At 37.3% G+C, this 16,360-nt stretch overlaps 1 protein-coding gene across 1 annotated transcript in view; it reads right to left on the bottom strand.

The window, feature by feature from the left end:
* The window catches only part of LOC149834586 (SH3 domain-containing protein), a 39,134-nt gene that overhangs the window by 19,470 nt on the left and 3,304 nt on the right, over nt 1–16,360 (bottom strand). Inside the window, exon 2 of the mRNA XM_090010199.1 lies at nt 5,314–5,436. Coding sequence (XP_089866325.1) covers nt 5,314–5,436 — 123 coding nt within the window. The remainder of the gene's footprint in view (nt 1–5,313; nt 5,437–16,360) is intronic.

Genomic DNA, 16,360 nt, shown 5'->3' with positions numbered 1-16,360 from the left:
TCTCCTTGAGTCATATTCCTCACTTTGTTTTGGACATTGCATATATGAGCAATATCTTTAAGACTATACATGTCTTTAAGATATTTTCATGCATCACTAGCGAAATCAAATTTCGCTAAACTAGAACACCTATGGATATCCACACTATTTATGAGCCATTCAATAATCTTGAAATGTCCCATCCTCTATTTTTTCCATTTCCTTTCATACTCAGAAACGGCTTTGAACATTTATTCTTCTTGGAGAGCAACTTCTTTCCCATTCTCAATTTTTTTAAGAATGAGTTTGGGTTCCTTTTCGGTGCCATCTACCAAACCCCATAGACCATTTTTTCATATTTTGTGCTTTACTATGGATGCCCACATCACATAGTTTGTGTCGTTGAGTCGTACGGAAATGGAGATGATAACTTTCCTTTCATTCTCCATTTCTTTACAATAACAAGGATGAAAGGAAAGAGAGAGAAAAAGAGCAACAATACAAGATGTGAGAGATGGTGCGCTTCCTGATGCAACGATCCACGATTCATTGTTTTGTCGAGCTCACGATCCTCTTCTTGATGCTATTACGACCTTTCTCTTAAAGTTTATCGAAATAGGACTTTAAGAGTTCCAAAGCTTTGATACCATGTAATGAAATGAATTTGATCTAATAAACATGCAAGAACACACTTCAATCAAGTAGAATACATGATTGAATAGTTGAACCACCTACACAAGGGTCAAATAATCTTTGTTATTGCATAGAAGCACTCTTGAAAGAGAGTGAGAAATACAAGGGCCACAGAGGCCTATTTATAATACAAATGGGAGTTAAAGGGGGCAACGGTCACATTTGTGACCGTTGGGGGCAGCTCCAAAAGCTATATAGAGCTATCCCATCATTCTGAAAAAGAATGACAAAAAATATAAAAAATAAAAAGGTCAGCCCCTAATGGGCTGATGCCTATTATAGGAAAAGACCAAAATACCCCTGATAGGTATTTTGGTTTACACAAGTATATATATATATATATATATATATATATATATATATATATATATATATATATATATATATATTAACAAACATATATGTATATATATCTTAACAGTATGCATGAGGAACCTTGCTCCAATATCTTTGAGTTTGAAAGAGCCGATGAGGCTTGGGAATATGTTAGACAAACATATACCCAAAAAGATGTGGCACACAAATGGGATCTCAAAGACAAAATACATTGTTGCAAATAAGGTGATAAAACTATGAGGGAATACTATAGAGTACCCTCAAAAGGCTTTGGGATCAATTGGCTAAACTTGAGCCTATATGGGAGACTCCTAATGATGCTTAAGAATGAAAAAAATACAAGCATGAGAAACAATTGTTCAATTTTTTTAGGTCTTAAACTCGAATTTGAACAAGTTTGGGTCAATATTATTCATAGGGAAAATCCTCTTTCCTTATATAAAGTTTTTGTTCAAGTATGCATGGAGGAGACAAGATTAAGATCTATGTCTGAATCTAGGGAGATAAAGGATAATGTGTTAGCTGTCTCAAGACCGAGTGACAATACAAATGTTTATAAACTACCACATTTTTCAAAACCATACTATGAGAAGTCTAAATATGATAACAACAAGAAGATAACTATATTGACTTGTCATAATTGTGGAGAACCGGGTCATATTAGACTATTTTGCCCTAAGTTCAAAGGAAGAGAAGACAAAAAGGTGGCATCTGTGGAAGCAACTCACAAAGAAAGAAGTGAAACCAATGAATATTCAAAATCTATTGGAACCATATTCTCTCAAATCATGAAGGCCCTTCATCCACTATTCAAAAACTCTTTTCTTCCTAGTGTTGCGGTCCCTACATCACCTCCCGGTAAGGTTTCATGGCTTTTGGATTAGGGGCTTTATTTCATGTGACTCCATTTTTTTTTTACTTTTCGAATGTTACACTAATTCAATATAAAATAATGTTTTCACCACCAATGGTTCCTCTCTTAGCATAAAAAGCATTGAAAATTTTGAAAGTACTTCAAAATTCTCTATTCCAAAAGTTAGGCTTGTCCCAAAACTAAATTTAAATCTTTTTTTTGTTTCACAAATTATTGTCCATGAGTATAGTGTCTCCTTCTCATCCAAAAAGTATTTTGTGCAAGATCTTTAGTCTAGGAAGCAGATTGGGGAAGGACATAGAGAATGAGACCTCTAGTACATGGATTGTCTTCTTCTTCTAAAAAGCAATTTTAGTTATAATATTCAAAATGTAAATTTAGTTTTATGGCATCAAAGATTAGGACATCCTAGTTTATCAAAATTATCTCATGTACCCCATTTAAACAAATTTTGTAATGAAAAATTCTATTGTGAGGATTGTATTCTTGGCAAAATGAAGGTTATTTCCTTTCTTAAAAAAAACTTCTTTTCCTCTAAACCATTTGAATTAGTGCACTTGGATGTACGGAAACCTTCCCTTATTTTATCTAAAGGTGGTTTCGCTTATTATGTAATATTTATTGATGATTATACTAGATACTCATGGATATACTTTCTTAGGCACAAAAATGAGGTTTTTGAGAACTTTTAAAAATACCATAACTTTATCAAAAACCAATTTAAGATGAAATTTTATATTTTTCACTCTGACTCTAGGGGAGAATTTATGTCAAATAATTTCAAAACTTATTTTGAAAATAATGAAATTATTCATCAAAGAACATGTGCCTATACTCCTCAACAAAACAGATTAGCTGAAAGAAAACATAGGCACATAATTAAAACTACTAGGACTCTTTTAATTGCAAAAGATGTTCCAAAACATTTTTGGGTTGAAGCATGTTTGACGGTTGTATATCTCATTAACCGACTTCCGTCATCAAAGCTTCAAAATATTTCTCCTTATGAAAACTTTTCAAAATCTCTCCTGATTATCTTAGACTAAGACTTTTTGGATGTAAGTGCTTTGTTCTCACCGACAAAAATGATAAACTCTCTCCTAAAGCCATACCGTGTGTTTTCTTTGGATATGGAGAGACTCAAAAAGGGTTTAGATGTTTTGACTTCAACAAGGACAAACTATATATATCCAAAGAATGTTCGTTTTCTAAAAAATGAAAGTTTTTTTTTAAAATGTACCTATGAAAGACTTAGAGTATTCTTTTTTACTTGAATTGTTGCCTCAAAATAAGGATGATTCCTTGTTTGAGAATGATAGAAATGAAGAGCCTCAATCAAATCAATATGATGAAAACATTGAAACTGGGGGAAATAACATAATTCAAACGAGAAAATGACGGACAACCAAATGCCTTAGAAAGATACTCCACCTTAGTGTATTCTTAAAAAATATTTTGAAATGACTGATCTTGGATTTCTTATATTTTTCCTTGGAATTGAGGTTGCTTACTCTCCTAGAGGATACTTGTTTTCTCAAACCAAGTTTGTTAATGATATTATTGATAGGTCAGGCATTACTGATAAAAAAATGGTAGACACACCTGAAGTTATTAATGTTAATATGAAGATTGACGATGAGACACCTCTAGATGATCTTACTCCATATCATCAAATGATTAACGCCTTGACTTGTTTAACTATTATTAGGCCTGATATTGCGCATGCAATTCATACTGCAAACCAATTTCAACATTCCTCCACCACAGTTCACATGAGTGTTGTGATGAAAATTGTTAGATATTTATAAACCTCTACCTCTAGAGGTCTTTTGTTGTCCTCTTCTTCTTCTCTTGAATTGATTGCTTATTCTGACTCAGATTTGGGAGGAGATCCAAATGATCGATGCTCAACTATTGGTTTTTGTGTTTTTTTAGGTGGTTCTATAGTATCGTGGAAGTGCAAAAAACAATGAAAAATATATTTATCATCCACTGAAACCGAGTATCGTGCAATGGCTACGACAACATCAAAGATCGTCTGGTTACGAAGATTACTTGAAGACATGAGCGTGCATCTTCAGACACCTTCCAGACTATGTTGTGATTACATAGTTGGCAACCATATATTTCATGAAAGAACCAAGCATATCAAAATGGATTGTCACTATGTGCGTGAAAAACTTCTGAGGCATATCGTCACTCTACCTTATGTTACTTTCGAGTATCAACTGGTAGACTTCTTCACCAAAGCCCTTCGGTCACCTCGTTTTTATTTTCTTCTTGACAAACTTCCGGTGATCATACCGTAAGTTTGATGAGGGGTGTTAAAATGTAGTGTATATGATAAAATGTATATATATATATATATATCTTTTATTGTGTATGTAAACTGAAATAGCGATAGGGGTATTTTAATCATTTTAGCTTGTAATAGGTGTCAGTCCACTGGGGACTGATGACTTCTCTTTTTTTGTCTTTTTTTTATTTTCCTTACTTTTGCTTTTTGACTATTGTAATGAATGTTTTGGGAACTGAAATTGTGTTCTTGCTCTCTTTTGAGAGATTGTGTGTTAGCCCCCTTAGAGGCTTTTTGTATTTGGCTCATTAGAGGCTTTTGTACTTGTGTGTGTGCACCTTTGTAGCCACTTTGTGGCCTTGTATTTGTGCACTTGTTGTTTCGTTAACTCACTTCTTGTCATCAGCCAATCTTGTTGTACTAATCAAAATTGTTGCATACTTATGTTAAGTAAATTGCCCCTTTTTGAGTAAGTCACCTCAAGTCCTATAAAGTATTTCAACTTACCCAAATTCTTCATTTCAAAGCACTTTGTCAGTCGAGATTTTACGTCTTTAATCACATTCTTATCTACCAAAAATGATCATATCATCCACACAAAGTAGAAGAATGCACTGTCCTATATTAAACATTGTCACAAATAGAGTAGGATCACGAAAGGTTTGCTTGAAGCCCAATCTTTTAATTGTTGAGCTTCGAAGAGTCTGCTTCAAGCCATATAGTGCTTTCTTGTGCACTCTTCCCTCATTGTTCGTCACTCCTTGAGACAACTCCATGTATGCTTCTTCTGAATTGGATCAAGTCAATTGACTTGCAGGTTTGAGTTAACTAGGTTAATTATGTTGAGTTAGGTATTCATGTTTTTAAGAAATTTGAATGAATTTTTAAAATGGTAATCATATTACTTCCGCCCAATGCTAAAAACATAGCAAAGGATGAAATGCAAATTTTAAAAGAATGAAGTGTAACTTATAATAAACTAAACATTTTAAATGTGCATTGATCAACAAGGAAACAGAAAGTATTCAGACTCCCCTACCAAAAATCTGATTAGTTTAAATATTTATAACTCATAAACACATCAGTGAAAGAGAGTTCAGTAGAATGGAAAACCACAGAAAAGGTTAAATTATACCCTGCCACTTCGGGTAGACTTATAAAGTTTCTCCAGTTGTTGATGTCTTTGCAGCTCAATCTCATCTGTAATCATTACATCAGAACTTTCATAGCCACTACCACTAAACTGCTTTATGACAGCCTGGAATTGCAATCATGGGAAAAGAGATAAGACATATTTTCATAATGATATTTTAAGCAAAGAAGTAAATGAAGATCAAAATTCAATTAATACAAAGAGGAAGATAACGATAAATTATCCTGAAGTACTTGCTCCCAGCAACCAACTATCAAGCATCATGATATATATATATATGGGTTAACATTTTCTCATGTCGACATTACCCTTTTTTTTGGATTTATAACCCGAAGAAACTGCACCGGGCACAAAGACCTGCTTGCCCTGGCTCAGTCTGCCATACCTACAGTCGTTGTGCAAGTAGCATAAAACTCCGAGGCTAGTACCCCTGCCCCCAGGGCGTATGCTATGCACTGGCTTGCGCAGAGAGGCGATGCCCATGAGAATCGAACCTTGACTACCCGTCTATCAGCCAAGGCCCCACCCCACTACACCAACCCCCCTTCGGGCCATGTCGACATTACCTACAAATGAGTTCTTTTTCATTTTTTTTTGGTTTTTTTTCATGAAACTAACCTTACAAATGTGACCTACATGTTTAGGTTGGTGGAGGTCGGCTCTTAGATCGTCTGATTATGATGTGTAGGCACGATTTTATGAGCCTTGAAAAATCAATGGCGTACAATGTGTGATATTTTCTTGGATCATAAAATCATGTTTTTTTGTCAAAAACACATGATCAAAAAATTGGTTCCTAGCATTTGGACCATGCTGAACCCATCCATGAGGTTGGATTGGGTCAATACGACCCACGCATATGATTTCCAGCTCATTCAGATGGTCGGGTCGACATTAACAAATGTTAACCCTATATATATATATATATATATATATATATATATATATATATATATATATATATATATATATATATATATATGTGTGTGTGTGTGTGTGTGTGTGAATACACACTAACATCAATACTACTACTGCGTTGATTAGAAGTTTACAAAAGCATAATTGTGGCATGACACTTAACCATTGAAAGCTTAATTTAACCACATATAGTTAATGTGGCAGTCAAATAGCGCCAATAATGCTTTACTCCATGTAGCTTCAGCATTGGTGGCTGCCATTGACCTATATTTGGCTTTTGTACTTGATCTAGCAACAACTTTTTGTTTCTTACTACTCCAGGATACCAAATTCATCCGAACAAACACACAATAGCCTAATACTGATCTGCATTCGTCTGGATCTCCCTCCCAGTCTGCATCAGTATAGACAATAATTTCATGTGCATTTTGCCCATTTGTCCTTTTTATGTACAAAAGACCATCCCCAACAGTTCTCTTCAAGTATCGAAGTATCTGTTTAACTGCTTTCATGTGCCCTTCACGCGGCTCATGCATAAATTGAGATACCTGGTTTACTGAGTAAACAATATCAGGTTGAGAGAAAGTGAGATATTGCAACATGTCGATTATGCTACGATATTTTGTAGGATCCTCATATAGATCTCCATCTTGAGAACTGAGTTTCTGATGAAGGACACTAGGAGTTCCCAAGAGTTTGCATTCTTTCATACTTGCCTTGTTGAGGACATCAATAGTGTACTTATGTTGGGTGAGAGTCATTCCTTCAGAAGTACTGTCAACTTCAACTCCAAGGAAGTTTCATAGTTTTCCAAGATCCTTCATTTTGAATCTCTGATTTAAGAGATGCTTGACCTCCTCAATATGAACTTTGGAATTACCTGTGATGATAATATCGTCTACATATATCAATAGCAGAGTAATTATGTCTTGGTTCTTGAATATAAACAAGGAATGGTCAAGGAGAGATCGCCTAAAACCATATTTTTGTATTTCAAGAGAGAAACTATCAAACCAAGAACAGGATGCCTGCTTTAACCCATATATCGCCCTTTTTAATTTGCATACGTATTTTGTAGGATTGCCTTCTGCATATCCAGTAGGCTGCTCCATGTACACTTCCTCCTTCAAATCTCCATGTAGAAAAGCATTTTTGACATCAAACTGACTAATTGTGTAAGAATGGCCCACTTGAATCTATGTAGAACGTGAGGATGAGGGGTGAGAGAGAGAGAGAGCTGCGACAGCAAAGGGAGACTTCTCTATAGAAGTCGTGCCCTACTTCATGTATATATATACAAAATAATAATTGGGTTGAACCAAATATTTGGATTCATACCCAGACATAAAGTTACATGTTACATTAGAGAACCCAACCCACACTGGAAAACCCGATCCAGTTTATGATACAGTCTTAATACCCTCTCTCAAGTTGTGCATGGTCCTGTACCATGGACAATTTGCCTTTGAGATACCAAAACCGCGCACTCGTAAGTCCTTTGGTAAGTAGATCAGCAACTTGATCTTCTGTTGGTACATAGACTGGAATAACTTCTTTGTCCTCTACCTTCTGCCGGACAAAATGTTGATCGATCTCTATGTGTTTCGTTCGACCATGGTGGATAGGATTGAAAGCAATTTGAATGGCACTTTGATTATCGCAAAACAGATTCGCAACCTTCACTTTTTCTCCTATCTCTGTTAATAAATGTCTTAACCATGTAACTTCGGCAGTGGCAGAGGCCATGGATCGATACTCAGCTTCTGTACTTGAACGCGCAACAGCACGTTGCTTCCGGCTACTCCATGCTATTAAGTTTTCATCAACATACACACAATACCCAGAGACTGACTTTCTATAGTCTGGATCTCCTGCCCAATTTGCATCTGCATACACTTCTAGTTGTCTATGTTCTCCTTTTGCCTTTGATTGACGATAAACAAGCCCATCTCCAAGAGTACCCTTCAAGTATCGAAGAATTCTTTTAATTGCATTCATGTGTTCTGTTCGTGGATCGTGCATGAACCGAGAGACTTGATTCACTGCATATACAATATCCGGCCTCGTAAAAGTAAGATATTGAAGCATCCCAACTAAGCGACGATAATATTTCGGGTCCTCATAGATCTCCCCATCTTGAGCACTGAGTTTATGGTTTAACACGCTAAGAGTATTCAATGGCTTGCAGTTCTTCATTCCTGACTTCTCCAAAAGATCAAAAGCGTACTTGTGTTGGGTCAACAAGAGGCTAGTATTTTGTCAATCCACTTCAACCCCCAAGAAATATCGTAGGACGCCCAGGTCCTTCATCTTGAACTTCTGGCTCAATAGGATCTTTGTAGCCTCTATATGCTTACAAGAACTTCCCGTAATAATAATGTCATCTACATATATAAGAAGTAGGGTGCTGACCTGGTGTTCTCGAAAAATGAACAATGAATGATCAAGTTGAGAACGAACGAATCCATATTGTTGGACTTCAATGGAGAAACTGTCAAACCATGACCGAGATGCTTGTTTTAGTCCATAAATAGCTCATCGCAACCTGCAAACATGTGTCTCAGGATTGTTTTCTGCATAACCAAGAGGTTGCTCCATGTAAACTTCTTCCTTTATATTACCATGTAAGAATGCATTTTTAACATCAAGTTGACTTAGAGACCATCCATGCTGAACCGCCAAGGATAACACAAGTCGAATGGTTCCCATTTTTACAACTGGACTAAAGGTCTCATCATAGTCTTCTCCATATGCTTGTGTGAAGCCTTTAGCGACTAGTCTTGCCTTATATCTTTCAATGGATCCGTCAGGTTTGTACTTGATTTTATATACCCACTTAGACCCTACAACATTCTTATTCGGAGGTCTAGGAACTATTTCCCAGGTCCTACATTCATGCAAGGCTCCCATTTCTTCATTCATAGCATCTGCCCATTTTGATGACAAGGAGGCTTGGGAGAAATCGATGGATTCTTCCTGTTTTTCAACCTGTGCAACAAATAACTGCATTTCTGTGGAAAAATTCTCATAGCTTACCCATCTATGAATAGGGTGTCTGATCCTTTCCGAACGTCTGACCTGCTCAGTTATGTGGGGTGTATCCCTTCTCCTGGCATATACTGCCCCTTTGAATCTTCTGTCATCTGGACGAGCAGTACCAGATGTCAGGGTTTCTTCTGCGATGGGAGGCACAGTAGATCCCTGAGCAACTGTCAACACGTTCCCACTAGGTTCTGCATTGGTTTCCATGGGCTCACACTCATTTATCACTGTGTGACATGGAGCAGAGTTATCCATCTCTAGCTGATCAAATAATTCATTCGCTAGCCACGGCTGATAGCTTTCTTCCTCCTTAGTAACCCTTGCTTCTTTGTTCAAGAACTGAACATTGCTCTCATCAAAGACAATGTTCCGTGAGATTTTAATGCGTCGAGTGTCTGGATCATAGCATCGATATCCTTTTTACTCTTCAGCATACCCAACAAACCTGCATCTACAAGCTTTATCCTGAAATTTGTTACGTTGGGAACTGCCAATGTGAACATAGCATACACATCCAAACACTCGTAGTTGACTGTATTGAGGCTGGGTACCAAACAACACGAAATAAGGAGTCAAATTATTCAACATTTTCATCGGTAAACGATTTATTACATAAGCTGCAGAGTAGAAAGCTTTTGTCCAAAGACTTAAAGGAATATGAGTGTCATGCAGTATACTTAGGGCACTTTCAACAATATGACGATGTTTTCTTTCCGCAACCCTATTTTGTTGTGGTGTGTGTGGGCAAGATATTCTACGCCTTATCCCGTTGTTTTGAAGAAATTCAGTAAATTCCTTTGATAGATACTCTCCCCCTCCGTCACACTGAAATTGTTGAATACTTGTCGAGAATTGATTGACAACAAGAGCATGAAATAAACGAAAGAATTTGAATACCTCAGATTTGTATTTCATAAAATAAATCCAAGTATATCTGGAATAACTATCAATGAATGTGACATAGTAGCGACTGCCAGACAAAGAGGGTTGTGGGGCAGGTCCCCAAACATCAGAATGAATAAGTTCAAAAGGAAAAGAAGCTCTTTCATTTATTGAATTGAAGGGAAGTACATGACTCTTACACAACTGACAACTAGAACAAAGGAAACCATCAACCTTATTATACGGACTTGACCTTGAAATAAGACCGCTCGACACCAGTTTCTCAAGAGAAGAATTATTACAATGACCCAAACGACAATGCCAAATATTTGGCTTATTATACGAAGACAAACTCAAACAATCCTTAGATGAATCCAATTTGAATGGTTGACCAATGGACGATTTTGATCCAGCTCTACGAACAGGTGAAGAAGTCTCTTTAAGGATATACATATTTCCCTTTCGCTCTCCCTCAACGAGCGTCTTCTTCATGAGTGGATCCTTGACACAGACAGAAGGAGTAAATTTGACGCAAGAATGAATGTCATCAACCAATTTAGAAACGAAAATGATATTTCTGACAATATTAGGGGAATGAAAAACATTGGACAATTTTAGGGAACCATCGAAAAGAGGAATATTCACGTTTCCAGTGTAAGTTATTGGATGGAGAGCTCCATCTCCAGTTTTAATACTTGCATTTCCATGATAAGGGATAGGTTTCAAAATCTTACCAATATCACCTATCACGTGGGCTGCAGCTCCAGAATCAATATACCAAGTTCCCTGATCACCTTGTTTGAAATTCAATCCTAACAAAGCTGATATTTAAAGGCTCTTGACATTGTCTTCATCCCATTGATTTCCTCCCGCTTTTCCCTTGCTTGACAGCCCTGTGACATTCATTTTCCCTTTGTTTTGCGGGTTGTGCCAACAATTTGCCTTGATATGTCCCTTTTTGTTGCACAAATAATATGTTGGAACATTTTTGAAATTGTGATTTCCCGAAAAACTACCTGACGGCATGCTAGGCGTGGGCAACAATCCACGCCCCCCTTGATTATTTTTTATTTGTCCATGTCCTCCTCGGAAGTGGCCACGTCCTCTCCCTGAATTTGTCCCTGTAAACAATACTTCTTGGCTTCCTGAATTGTTGCCTACATCTTCTCCTTTAATGGAAATTTCATATTGTAGTAATTTTGCCCGAAGATCCTCAAAGTTAGGAAGTGAAGGAAGACACAAGAGAGATGTTACCAGCATATGATAATCTGATCCAAGCCCGTTTAGCGTTTGTTGAACTTTATCCTTATCAGAAATCACACAGCCCACCATAGCCAATTGATCTGTGATGATCTTCACCTTGTTCATATACTCTGTAACAGTCATGCTTTCTTTCTTTAGGAGTTGAAACTCCCTCTTCAAATGCATAATTCTTGCCTTTGAGATTTGAGAATAGGTCTTCGCAAGTTGTTCCCACAACTCCATTGTTGAGCACTCATCTGGAATACCTACAAGAACCTCTTGCGAAAGAGTAGAGGTAACGTAGGCTACAACAGCTTGATCTTGTTTTCTCCAAGTGGTGAATTCAAGATTTCGAATCGACCTGTTAGAAGCCCCTCCCTTATCGTCCACAATTTCCTGCACAATAAATTTCAGTGGTGCAGAGATCGTTCCATCTAGGTGTCCATAGAAATCGAGATTCTTAATGAAAGGCAGTATCTGCCTCTTCCAGGTCAAATAGTTGTTGTTGCTCAGTTTGTCTGAGATAAGTTGACCTAGAAAACTAGATGGCAGGGTAGGAGAATCCATGAAAACTGAACTGTAAACTGAATGTATCTGACAGCTGCCAAACACTTAAGGAATGACTTTAGATCTGAAATAAATTCAGACCAGATTAAATCAAGAATAAAGAATAAAGGAATTGGTATTTTAGATCTGGAAGGAATGACCAGAAATCAAGAATAAAGAAGTGAATTTGGATCGGGAAGAAATTAAAACTGATTCGCTTCAGATCTGAAGTGAACTCAGATCAAACCGTGACAGACGAAGAAGAAGAAGCAACTAAGAAAACAGATCTGATCTTTGGATTAGATCTGATCTTGATTTTAGACTTGAATTAAACAGATGTAACAACCAAAGCACAATATATGAATCTAAAACAGTCGATGATTGTTTTCAGCTTAATACCAAATCTGATATCAGAACACGTCTGGGCAAATTCGAACTTCAGATAGCCTTTGGGTCCGACAGTCTGATCCAAATCAGATGTGATAAACAAAAGGAAGAAAAGGTAGGTAAAGAGGGCAGCAATCACGCAGGGTCTAATCTATCGATCAGATCGAACAGATCTATGATCAGATCTGAACCGATAGTTTGGAAGAAAACAAAAGGTCGATGACTAAACAGAGAGGAGAAAAGAGGATGCAGACAGAAATGAAAGAGGATGCAGACAGAAATGGGGCACGGTAATAGAAAAGAAGGCAGATAGAGGAACCTGGAAGAAGCAGCACCTGGGACGTTGATCTCGCTGGATAGTCCAGGACGAAACAGCACCTGCAATGTTGACCTCGTTGGACACGCCCTTCGGAGTTGATTCACCGTGCAGAAGCCTGCTCTGATGCCATGTAAGAATGGTCCACTTGAATGTATGTAGAACGTGAGGATGAGGCGTGAGAGAGAGTTGTGGCAGCAAAGGGGGACTTCTCTATAGAAGTCGTGCCCTACTTCATATATATATATATATAAAATAATAACTGGGCTGGACCAAGTATTTGGATCCATACCCAGACATAAAGTTACATGTTACATTAGAGAACCCAACCCACACTGGAAAACCCGATCCAGTTTATGATACAGTCTTAATAAATTGTCCACTGATGTTCAATAGCTAGAGATAGTATGACTCTGATTGTCCCCATTTTCACAACTGGACTAAAAGTCTCATCATAATCTTGTTATTGCTCCTGTGTAAATCCTTTGGCAACAAGCCTCGTCTTGTACGGTTTAATAGTGTCACTCGGGTTGTACTTTATTTTGTATACCCGTTTCGCCCCAACTACATTTCTGTCAGGTGGTCTGGGAACAACATCCTAGGTACCACATTCATGTAGAGCCTCCATTTCTTCATTCATTGCTTTAATCCATCTTTTAGAATTTGTTGCTTGAGAAAATGTTGTGGGCTCATCTTCCTTGCCCAAAGCAGTTAGAAAAAGTTGAAAGTCCAGTGAAAACTTTTCATAATTGATCCATCTTTCGATCGGATGACGAGAACGGGCGGATCTTCTAACATCAAAAGTAGAAGTAGATGTAGAGGGTGTATCCATTTCCTGATTAAAAATGGTGGGCACCTCTCTTCCTCGTCGAGTATAAACAAAACCTTTATACCTTTCTGGATCCAAAGATGACTTTGTACTCTCCTGTGCAATCAACCTATGAGCAAGCATAGTTCCTTTATCCTTTTGATCACAATATGAAGAACAAATATCATTAGTGTTGTAGAAAAGTTCAGAATTCAACCAAAGACGATAGACCTCAACTCTGGAATTTGATTCAGAAGAAGTGATGGGTCGATGATCAAAATTGAATTCATCGAAGAGATCATAGCACCTGTATCCTTTATAGTTATTTGCATAACCCACAAACCTGCACTTCAAAGCCATGTACTGAAACTTATGTCTCATTGAACTGTCAATATGAATATAACATATACAACCAAACACGCGCAAATCATGATAATTGGGATGAACTTCAAACAGGAAAAAGTAAGGAGACTTGTTCTCCAAAATAGTCATGGGTAATCGATTTATCACATGGACTGCTAAATGAAAGGCTTCTGTCCATAGAGTAATCGGAAGATTACTATCATGTATCATACTTATTGTACTCTCAACAATATAGCAATGTTTTCTTTCAGCAATCCCATTTTGCTGAATTGTATGAGGGTAAGACACCCTTCTATTTATTCCATTACCTTGAAGAAAGTTAATAAAGTCACTTGAAGAGAATTCACCTCCTCCAACACATTGGAAGCAGAGAATGTTTTCAGAAAATGGATTCTTGACAAAAGAGTGAAAATTATGGAACAACTTGAAAGTCTCAGACTTATGTTTCATAAAGAAAATCCAAGTATAACGAGAATAATTGTCAATAAATATAAGATAATATCTAGTTTCAAATACAGAAGCAATTGGGACAGGCCTCCAAACATCAGAACATATAATCTCAAAAGTCCTTGAAGCTCTTTTATTGATAGAATGAAAAGGTAAAACATGACTCTTACATAAGAGACAACTAGAACATTTGTTGTCATTGACATTTATTCCTAAACTAGACTTGGGAATTAGGTTATTTGAGACAAGCTTCTCAATGAAACTACTACTGCAATGACCTCAACGACCATGCCAAAGATTTGGCTTATTGGATTCAGAGACACTGAAAACACATGTAGAAATCACTGAAAACGACGATGAGGAGAGCTTCAAGTTGGGGTCAACAGGACGAACACGAGTAGAAGGATATTCTTGGAAAACATACATATTACCTTGTCGTTTTCCTTCAGCGAACGTCTCCCTCGTGCAGAGATCCTTGATAAGAACAGAAGAGGGAGTAAATTCAACTGAAGTATTGATATCATCAACAAGCTTAGAGACAGAAACAATGTTTTTCTTGATGTTAGGAGCATAAAGAACCTTTGAAAGACTGAGAGAGGACTTTGACATAGGTATAACAGAATTTCCAATATGAGAGATAGAATGGTGGGATCCATCCCCAGTGACTATACTATTTCTACCAATGTAAGGAACAATTTTGGAGCTTACCAGCATCACCAGTAACATGAGTCGTTGTCCCAGAGTCAACATACCAAGTACCCTGCTCATTCTGTTTTAGATTTAATCCTGCCAAAGCTGACAACAACAACTCTTTTACTTCTCCACCAGCCTTTGAGCTATCTGTTCCTCTCTTTGCTTCAGTCTGTGTTGATTTTCCTTTATTCAGGGGATTGAACCAATAGTTAGCTTTGATGTGCCCCTTTATGGAACAACTTGAAGGTCTCAGACTTATGTTTCATAAAGAAAATCCAAGTATAACGAGAATAATTGTCAATAAATATAAGATAATATCTAGTTTCAAATACAGAAGCAATTGGGACAGGCCTCCAAACATCAGAACATATAATCTCAAAAGTCCTTGAAGCTCTTTTATTGATAGAATGAAAAGGTAAAACATGACTCTTACATAAGAGACAACTAGAACATTTGTTGTCATTGACATTTATTCCTAAACTAGACTTGGGAATTAGGTTATTTGAGACAAGCTTCTCAATGAAACTACTACTGCAATGACCTCAACGACCATGCCAAAGATTTGGCTTATTGGATTCAGAGACACTGAAAACACATGTAGGAATCACTGAAAACGACGATGAGGAGAGCTTCAAGTTGGGGTCAACAGGACGAACACGAGTAGAAGGATCTTCTTGGAAAACATACATATTACCTTGTCGTTTTCCTTCAGCGAACGTCTCCCTCGTGCAGAGATCCTTGATAAGAACAGAAGAGGGAGTAAATTCAATTGAAGTATTGATATCATCAACAAGCTTAGAAACAGAAACAATGTTTTTCTTGATGTTAGGAGCATAAAGAACCTTTGAAAGACTGAGAGAGGACTTTGACATAGGTATAACAGAATTTCCAATATGAGAGATAGAATGGTGGGATCCATCCCCAGTGACTATACTATTTCTACCAATGTAAGGAACAAGTTTAGGAGCTTACCAGCATCACCAGTAACATGAGTCGTTGTCCCAGAGTCAACATACCAAGTACCCTGCTCATTCTGTTTTAGATTTAATCCTGCCAAAGCTGACAACAACAACTCTTTTACTTCTTCACCAGCCTTTGAGCTATCTGTTCCTCTCTTTGCTTCAGTCTGTGTTGATTTTCCTTTATTCAGGGGATTGAACCAATAGTTAGCTTTGATGTGCCCCTTTTTATTACACAGAAAACAAGTATGAATTGGCCTTTGTCGCTGTGAGTTGGGAGGTATGTTGGGTGTAGGCAATAGTCCACGGCCTCCTTGTCCATTTCTTTTTTGTCCTCCCCTTCCCCTAACATCATAACTTTCCCGTCCTCGTCTATAAGCTACCCTTGTGGCAAGAACATCTTGCATCCCTGTATGCATATATGAT

Source organism: Nuphar pumila, chromosome 6 (assembly GCF_984573655.1).
Source record: "Nuphar pumila chromosome 6, dmNupPumi1.hap1.1, whole genome shotgun sequence".
NCBI classification, from domain to species: Eukaryota; Viridiplantae; Streptophyta; class Magnoliopsida; order Nymphaeales; family Nymphaeaceae; genus Nuphar; species Nuphar pumila.
Note: the sequence above shows the minus strand (reverse complement) of the source record. Positions and strands in the feature narration are given on the sequence as shown.